At 36.4% G+C, this 10093-nt stretch overlaps 1 protein-coding gene across 10 annotated transcripts in view; it reads right to left on the reverse strand.

The window, feature by feature from the left end:
• Nucleotides 1-10093, reverse strand: part of ST18 (ST18 C2H2C-type zinc finger transcription factor) — a 291729-nt gene that overhangs the window by 168367 nt on the left and 113269 nt on the right. Inside the window, exon 1 of one of the 10 annotated variants that reach the window (XM_089517291.1) lies at nt 7769-7942. The exons of the other annotated variants lie outside the window; for them this stretch is intronic. Within the exon in view, the coding sequence (XP_089373417.1) occupies nt 7769-7942 (174 nt within the window). Of the gene's footprint in view, nt 1-7768; nt 7943-10093 lie in introns of those variants that run through there. 10 annotated transcript variants of the gene reach the window in all.

Here is a 10093-nt window from a genome sequence, read left to right on the forward strand (position 1 = left end):
CTTCAGTGTAAGCTGCGTATGGCGCGGGCACACTGTACTGGATACAAGACTCAGGGAGAATTCATTCATAACACTTGACACTGAAGATACCAATGAAGTCAACTTCTCCATGGCAAATGATCTCTACGTTCTTATGCATGAAGAGACATGAACATTGCATGAACTCTCCACATGTCTTTCTCCACTCCTTCTGTGGATGCTACCCTTCCACAGTGGATGAGAGTGCAGAATGAGGCACAGAGAATCAAAATCATTTAATCACAGGGAAGACAGAATTTGGTGCATGAATGCTGGGAAAATACATCTTTAAAATAAATTTGTGCTACTGTTTGTTTTGTGCTGAAGATAATAACACAGTTGTTTCCAGTTGTCACTTATGAGGTTACAAGCTATGCTGTTCAACCAAGTTACAGCATTGCTTGATTTTAAAGGTTTTTTTTTTCATGATGCCCCTTCCCTCTTTACACTAAGGACACACTCGGGGGATAAAATTAGGTATCGAAAACCTGCCAGCGCATTCCTTATATCAGTGAGAATATCCCGAGAAGTGATGGAGAAGAAAAGATTCTTCTGAAACTGCCACAGCCTGCCCTTACAGGGGGAAAAATAGGATAACATGGTCAAAAATAGGATAATAGTGACATTTGATATGATTGCTGATTTAGAAATGAGTAGCTTAGTCAATTTTGTTTATAATGAGATATTTCCAATTTTACATCATCAGGTCTTTTCCCCTTTGCTAATTCATAAGTTAGCCTGAGCAATACTCCCAGGAAAATGTTAATTTATCATACAGTTCATGCTAGCTTTCAGAGAAAAGAATGGGAGCTAAAACAAGATATCAACCTTTTTTTAAGACTGAAAAGAAGGGACACAAACATGGCAGTGAAAAAGAATCAGACCTGACTGGGCCAAGAATCCTATTCAGGGCCAGCTCAATCCCTGGGTAGAGTGAGAAAAGCAAATAGGAAGCAAAATTAGTAGGTCTTTAACTTGCTATATGTAGGGGGTGGGATTTACTCTCAAATCTTAGGAGAGATGCTTGTGGTATTTCCTGTCATATATATTAAAATAGCTTATCTGATTTTGGACTGGATATAATTCCTATTCCAGATGTAGAAGTTTCCATCTATATCTTGGCACTCTGGTTCTGGCTGACACTTTGTATAAAGAGTGTTATATATGGGAAGTAGCAATATTCTTTATACATAGACACCCACAAACAGAAAATTTGAATTGTTAAAATACAGCCCCTATAGCATACACCTAGGGTAAGGTTAATTTTGTTGCTGTTGTTGTGTGCCTTCAAGTCACTTCTGAAACCACTGTCAGCAGGCAACCCTGTCATGCGTTTTCTTTGGCAAGATCTGTTCAGAGGGGCTTTTCCTTAGCCTTCCTTTAAGGCTGAGAGAGAGTGACTTACTCAAGGTTACCCAGTGGGTTTCCACAGCTAATCAGGGATTCAAATTCTGGTCTCCAGAATCATAGTCCAATGCTCAAACCACTACACCACTCTGGCCTATTTTATTTTATTCTCTTCCCTCTAATGAAGTCTAGATAGGATATGAGTCTCTTCCTGCTCATATATTACACATTGGGCATGATGTGTGAGAAAGTGTGCCCAAGATCATCCAGTGAGTTGGGGCTTGAACCTGCATCTCCTAAATCCCAGCCCAACACTCTAACCACTGTATTACTATAAACCTTTTATTCTCAAATAGAACTGGGCAGAAGCATAAGCATGGGTGGGTGGTGCAGAGAATTGGTTCTTCATGTGGCCATTTGCCAGAATGTTCACAAAGATGCATTTTACACAATCAAAGCTAAGGACACCATACTGTTTTGTGGATGATCATTTGGTGTCCAATCATTTTATGTACTATGCCCCTGTTAAAGAAATCCATCCACACAGATTCAGGCTTTTAATACTATTTGCTTAGTATTTCCTTGATTTCTAAAATGATTGTGATTTCTATGGGAAAGACAAGCAGTTCAAATTGCTCTGCGTAAAGGGGGAGGCGTAGTTTCCTGAGTTTCAACAGATGTCATATTTAATTAGTTGTGAAATAAACCAGAGCTACAATCAGCCAGTTTCTCTAGTTTTAACCATGCTTTGAAATATGTACAGTTGCCCCCTATTTTCCCTTTAAGGAGTGCAGTGTAAGAATTAAACTTTCCCCAAAGGTACAATGCAATAGGCATGATCCATCACAGTCTTTATTTATTATTAATTAAAAGAAGGCAACGTTTTAGCTTACAATAACACAACAAGGCAGATCTCTTAATGGCAAAAAGTTTGTTTGGCTTTTAAGCTCTGTTGCACTCTGAGCATCTTCTTACTATCTCTAACATATTCTGACCTTTACCCTGTCAACTCCACTTCCACTGCACTTTCTACTAAAACTTCAGTTTCTGTTTCAGTTTTTCAGGATAGTCAAATGAAGAACTATTTCAATGTGATTCAAGTTTGACAAACTTTTTTTTCTCTTGTCAGTAAAGGTCAAAGGGAATGACACCTAACAAGCACAAATAAGTGGTGAGCAGGACACAAATGGGTCTATTTTTTTAAAGGGCAAGTCATGATAATAAAGAGCTGGCACTATATTTTGTGTATCACTCTAGTATTCAAAATGAAAAACCCATAATCTTCATGGTGAAAGGTAACTGCTCTCCCATGTTAGAACCAGAAGTACTGATAAAGTCCAGAAAGACATTTTGGGGGAACATTTCCAGATAGTTATACTTAGGATTTATATATCTCTTTCAAATGGTCAGAGCATATGACACAATTATTTTATTGTAACCCTTAAAACAATCTAGCAAAGTAGGCCATTATTATTATCAACATGCTGCAGGTGTGGGTTTAAACTGAGATGTCTCACTAAGGTTGCCCATCCTGGTAAGATACGAACCAAAGATTTTGTGTTTTGTGATGTATCTTTGCTCTTTTGCAACACCCATTCTTTGAATAAAATATGTTTCAAATACAAGCAAGGTCAAATGTCTTTCATTCACCTGTAACAGCCAAAGTAAGCAATATTTGTTCTTTCAGTTTAGACATGGTACCCTGGTCCCAAGAGTGAAGGAAAAGAGCTTTAATCCCTAGCAAAAATTGAAATTCCCCAACTGAAAGAATAATCTTTTCCTGAAGACAGAATTTAAAAATACACACACACACACACACACACACAAACACACACACACAGCACTCTGGAAAAAATATTTCTTTACTCTTCTCTCCTGGGTCTTTAAAACTGAGGGATTTTTTAAACAGGTCTGACTTTTGGCAGATGACCTCTTGTGTTTGTTCATATGTGTTTTCCAAAATATAAAAGTGAAATAGAGTCCCAAGGGCACTGTACTTGAAAGGTTATGAGAGTTAGAGATTTTAACCATGCCTGCCAAATCAGCAGATGGCTTGTGATTATAATTATATGCATCAATAAAACGAATAATCTTACAAAATTTGAATTTCTACTAAAGTAAGGGATTTAATAAGCAGATGCAACAGAATGCATTTTCTTTAACCCTTTTTGCTGAGCATGATGGTTCCCACACAGAGTGCATAAAGCAAAGCTCAAACAACTTGACCACAAACCCAAACATTTATCTACTTTTCCTCTCTAGCACAAATGAGGTATTGTCACAGAATTATTTTGATTTTAATCACTCAAAAATACATGTAAGATTATCTTATGATTGTTTTTTCATAAAGTGTTAAAAACAACATATGTATCCAAAAACAAACTGTTATTATTGTATTTTGGAACACATAGCATTAACCCTTTCTTTTCATCCATACCTATATAGCCCAAGTTGTAGGTTACAAGGTGTTTTCTGGCATCTGTTTTATATTCATTGAAAACTTAGATGTGTAAGAAGAGACTGGAATGCATGTGTTCACAAATGAAGTAGTTAGTGAAGCATCTTATAAACAATAAAGTCCATAGTTCAAAGCACACAAGTTGGGGAGAAAGCCTTGCTTAAGCTTAGTTTAAGCTTATGTCTATGTACGTGTATTTAGGATCAGGATGCAAGAGAGAAATGCAAAAAAGGGACATTAAATTGACATTGCTGGTCTATTTTTACAAGCACAAAATGCATAATTTAGAAAAAGGAGCAATTTTGTTTGCAAATGGATTTATATCTTCATACTATAATTAAGGGACAAGAAAATGTCACCGAAGAACAATTTTATTCAGCATCATGAAAACATAGTTCCCACTGGAGAGGTCCCATTTAAATGTTTGATTGCATTTGGACATTGTAAATATCAGTTAGTGGCAACAGACACAGTTTCTGAGAATGCAAAGTAATTTTTTTCAGTACCATATATCTTATATTGTAGGACAAAGAATTCTTTCATCACTTTTGAATGGCTTTAAAAAAAATACCATGAGCATAAGCAGAAGTAGAATCATGTAAATTCTTCATAGTGCAGGTATTATTGATCTGATAGCCCACAACATGCTTCAGAAACTTAGAGTTATTTTTAATCAGCTGATCCAGCTGTTCACACGTATTCTAAAAGCATGGTGGGGATAGGGTGCAGGCTGTTTTTACACAACAGGCTGGTATATAGGGATACATTTCCTGTTGCATTATGAGAAAGTAGAAAATAATTAGTAACACTAGGGAACTCAGCAAGGCATTAACTTTTCAGAGCAAGCAAGTTGCAAGCAACGCTGCTGCAAGTTCCAAAACACAGAGAAAAGTAAAATAACACCTGGCAGCTACATCTGCGATCTGGAAAAAAAATTACAGCAAAGCATTGCTGCATAATTTCAATTAGTTTGTGTAACTTGAGCAAAAGTTAAGCACATAGTCACTTATTGCAGCTCTGAAAATTTGTGCTTTTCAGATTTGTTGATTTTACTCCCTATATATATCAAGCATTTATAATAAACATACTGGCAAAAAGTTAACTTTTGACAATAAACTTTTGATATAATTATAAATCTGCTCTGCACCTAGCTTTAAACACAGGAACATAGAAATATAAGACGCTGCTTTATACCTGCACAGTTTATTAGTCCACCTGGCCCAGCACTATATATTCCAATGTACAACAGAATCCCAGGGAAGGGACTTCCCCTTCACTTTGTACCAAGCAATTATTGATATTTATTTGACTTGGATTTTGGGTAGGAGCTAGACTTTCAAGTTTATATTTTAAAGACTAATGAACAAATTCGTCTGAAGTTACTCAAGTTTAGTGCTACTTTAAGAGTATGTGAAGTAACCAGCAAACAACATTTGGTTCCTGCCCTGGAAGTGGGCAGGAACCTTTTTACACAAACTTCATCTTGTTTTACACAACTGGATAGCAAGTTTTAATCTTCAGCCTCTTGCACTTAAAATGTGGTACCATAAAATGTGGTTATCTGTTGCTATACAGGTAACACTGTGTGTCTCAACCTGGAAAATAGATGTCAATGTCAATAAGTATATTGAAAAAGATTATTGATGTGTGTGGAGGGGGAGGGGAGGGATAGTACACACTTATCAGTTCTTGGTTTCTGTAATGAAGATGGGGAAAATCTAGTTTTAGAAGCAGCCTGATCAATAAAGCTTTCTTTGTAAAGTACATTGTTGTCAGCTGTGTTCTCTGTTCTGGCTAAGAGGGCATTCTTCCTGTCCCAGGGCTCTGTCCCTGTTATGAGGTGATAAAATAATTGCACATCTTAACAACCCATGTGAGAGGGCTGGATTTTTTTTTAAATCTTTCTATTTTTACCTTTCGTTGAGATACAGGGATGCTTATTACAGGGAACTCATGGACTTGTAAAACTAAAAATTCTATCAGAGCATCTGACTGATATATTATTTTTAAACACATATTTTGGACATGGTTCTTATGAAAGTATTGCAAAAGGTACCTTTACTTCTTTAAACCAACACATGGATGTCATAACTGGATAGATGAAGACTTAACCAGTGTAGCTACCACTTGTTACTCCTTGCGGCATAAAAACAATACAGGACAAAGCACCTGATGGCCTTATGAAAGTTTTCTATGAGATATTACAGCTATAGATAAAAACTCGATTCTACAGAGGAAAATTAACTATACACTTAAGATAAATTAAGAAAGCGTTCTATCCAAAAAATCATGCTGTTTGGTGAATTTAGCATTGCTTACTAGATACAGTTATTTTCCTGCAGTGTTTTATTTATGTATTTATGTATTTATTTATTTATTTGGTAAAAGCTAACAGTTGTCTTCTATGTTATATGGAATTAAACAAACACACATGTTACTGGGATACAAACACCTATGAACATATGGCAAAGTCGTAATTAGCAACTTGAGCTTGTTCACACACTTCTCATTCAGCTGTCCAAGCAGAAGAAATTGAAGGTGTAAAGTACAGTTGTGGATGAATAACCTGGTAACTTCCATGCACAGATTACTAATCATGCTATTGACGTTGGTGACAATTTAACTTTTCAAACATCCTATGAAGATTCTTATTGGTGTCTAGATTGTAGTTTTAAGTCAAACTGTAAAGTACACATGTTTAAGTTACATTGTAAATTACACACAGGGAAGTAAGTATTGCTGAAATCAGTGACATTTACTTCCAGGTAAGTATATCTGGGATGAGGTTTTGCGAGATGAGCTTAAAGTGTAGGAAAAGTTTCATAAAGTGCTGTGATTATTCTAACATAGGTATATAAATAAAAAAGCTTGCTTGTTTTTAAAAATGTAGTTTCAGAACTGTAAAAGAAAGGTCATATGGCAAGACAAGTGAATACCCAATATTTCTGTCTATGAAATGGAAATCTGTCATTTCATTAACATTTCGATCTACATATTTTCTCAATTTCAGGGTGAAATTTGAGATTCATCTGAATATACTGTAACTATTCTTTGAACTTTAAGTTCTCCTATTCCTGTATACCGAAGGGAAAAGCAGCAGAAAATATTTCAGGTGCTCAAAGAAGACTTTCTCACAACTTTCTGTTGTCATTTTTTTTCCAGCATGAGAAAAGAACAGATGTAGTGAAAGGGATCCTTTGATCTACTAAACTCAGTCATTACTATTCCACATTAAAACAACACACACACAGGTAAACAAACAAGGTTAGATGCTGTTTTTACCTCATATGTATTAAAAGAGAGAGAGAGAAAGAGAAGGGGAGCAATTGATGTTAAGTCTGTAATCAACACATCCTCACAGCTTTCTTTTATTTTCAGCAAAAACAAGTGGTCAGATGTGGCAGGAGGGAGGAGGCACCATGATTGAATACTGTAGTTTCCATCTCAGAATCCAAGATGATAAAAAGCTTCATCTCGGTACACATGGTTACAAATGCCATGCCATTTATTCAAGTGAATAAGCATCTGGCATGTAGATTGAAATTTGAAATTAATACACAGTTATTTCTACTATGTATCATTAAAAATGTTGCTGTTGAAGAAATCTAGAAAACAATAATTTTTTGTAAAAGTTGTTTAGTGGGCTGGCATTTATTGCATTTAATTATGACGAAGAATGCATGTCTACCCATCACATGCTAAGTCACAGCAACATTAAGTTCACTGTACATCCTATTCTGCTTTACTTTAGAAATTCCAAACTTTTGTAAAGATGACATCCAGAGAAAAAAAGCACTAATTCCAAAGACATTTCCTCTGTTCAGAAGTGTCACAAAAGCAATCCCTTCATTATGACCTACTTGTCCAAAACGGACTTTCAAGCCTATGGTTAGGCTAAGGTTTGCTCTACTTTTCCCCTAGGGCATAATTGTCAGACTGACTTACCGTGTGCCTTTTAGCCTTTGTTCTGCCTCTCGCGCTGACATCAGGGAAGCAGTGATGTAGAATAAAGCAGGGGTGGGCTAGGTTAGTCCAGTGTTTGTGTCGTTGTGTGGTGTGCAGGGACACTCTGTGATACTCTAGTGAGCTGCTAAGCTTTTTTTGTAGGCTTTGTGTCATTTACTTAACGACCAATCTCATTAGCTGCCAGGGTACAATGGGCTGATGCATTTTCTATGTACATACTCTACACAGTGACCCTCAAGGTTGCCGAAGGTCTATTTAATCAGTCAGATGCTGAATATATTTGCAGTAAATCACTAAAAAAAAAATGAGACCACAAAGGTATCTCATGAGGTTGTAATGTTTCTTAGGAGCTTGCTGAAGGGAAGAGGAAGCAAAATTTAAACACAAATACTGGGGAGAGAATAGAATGGGACAGTCAGAAAGGTTGACTAGTGACCTTCAATAATTACAGTAACTTTGAAGACCCTATGTGTTCCTGCAGCTGATTGTTATTTCCTCCATCCAGTTCATGCTTCAGTATAATCACATTATTGTACTGAAATCCCTTTAAACAACAGCAAAACAACAAGATGAGCAGTTTTTCACAGGTTGGCAAAGGTGTATTTCCCCCCTCTTTCCAGGCAACCTCAGAGTTGGCGTCTATGTGTTTCTGCCCTCTCTTCAGTTACAAGGCATAAACCCTTTTAACTCCTATGAAAAATGAAATACTGAAAAGCCCTCTGAATGACGACAGCTGTCCATAAGTATCAGGGAGAGTTCTATTGTCCAACTTGTCCCTGGATAAAATGAATACTTTACAGCAGAGGCTGTTCAGCTTGGCTAAAGAGTATGGGGAGAAGGGGAGGAGGTCACTGGAGATTTCGCACACTAATTTAATCTGGGAAAAGGACAGGCACTGCATCTCACTTGAACAGACTGGCGGCAATCTGGGCTCTCACAGAACTATCTCCTTTTGCCTGTGCTCTATTTATTCCTTATCTCTGTTTACCAACCGCTAGGTCCCTTTCATTCACACCACGAGGCCGTTCTCCTACTATCAGTCAGCAGCTGACACTGTGGAAGAGCCTCAAAGGCAAAAAAAGGGATCAAAACTAAACCAAAGCTGTATAAACAATGCAGCAGTAGAAGTAAATGCATAAATCCTAATTCTTAACCCAACCCACAGGGTGCGAACAGAACCTTTATAGTAAATCCAACAAACCCACCACAGTGAGCTATGGGCTACAGAGGAAACAACGGAAGCCAAGTATCATTCATGAAATCATCATCTCAGGCAGAAGCACCCACAAATGCACACATTTTACATACTCAACAAGGAACATATTAGAAATGCTGCAGTGTCTAAACTTTATCACTCAGAGTATTGAGCATGTGCTTACCTATACATGCTTTTAAAATAAATAACTTAAGCATGGTTTGGAGAGTGTGCAGAGATCTCAAAGTTTGGATTTCTGAATTTCAAAGTTAGTGGGATTTTAAACAGAGATTTAACAAAAGATAGACAAATTATGTGCCTGAACCAACCAACCAACCTTCCTTCCTTCCTTCCTTCCTTCCTTCCTTCCTTTCTTTCTTTCTTTCTTTCTTTCTTTCTTTCTTTCTTTCTTTTATTGGAACTCTTGCTTAAATTAGTACATTTGACTAAGATATCTTTTAAAATAACAGAAGTAGTAGAATGTTACTACTGTTAAATCACCAACAGCAAAAAAGTTACTTGATTGTAATGCAAGGAGATGGTGGGGTGAAGACTGTTTTAACAATACCTCCCTTTTGAGCATAATTTAAAAAATTAGAACTTCTGGTTGACCTGTGATTCTTCAGTTTGGAATATGTATATTTCAGTCTTATTATTAATAGTAGGGAAGATGTGTCAGTTTGAACTGATCTTGATAATATTTTGAAGCCTCTTAAAGAGCATTGCTTTTAAAGAGAATGAACTAAAACTGTATTCCATCAGTTTTTCAAAGTTGCATACAACAAAGTTCTATAAGAAGGAAAAGCAACAGGAACCTGAAGCCATAGGCTGCTACAATGAGAAAAAGAATTGCACTCCTGTAATTATAATGGGCTTTTAAAAAAAAGTAATTTAAAAATAAAATCCAAAACAGTGGTTTACATCATTCAAAACATGTTAGATACATTTTCAGGATTGTTGGAAAAATAGTGACGAAAATATTGCTCATTATAAAAGATGATCTATTATGCCAAATTCCAGTTTTGATTTCCACCTATATGCATTATGAGCAATGAAGTCTTTACTACTTGGATCCTTTTTTCCAAATGAATTAATGAATTAAATTTATC

Source organism: Sceloporus occidentalis, unplaced genomic scaffold (assembly GCF_023333645.1).
Source record: "Sceloporus occidentalis isolate IW3139 unplaced genomic scaffold, rSceOcc1.0.p SCAF_3, whole genome shotgun sequence".
In the NCBI taxonomy this organism is placed as follows: domain Eukaryota; kingdom Metazoa; phylum Chordata; class Lepidosauria; order Squamata; family Phrynosomatidae; genus Sceloporus; species Sceloporus occidentalis.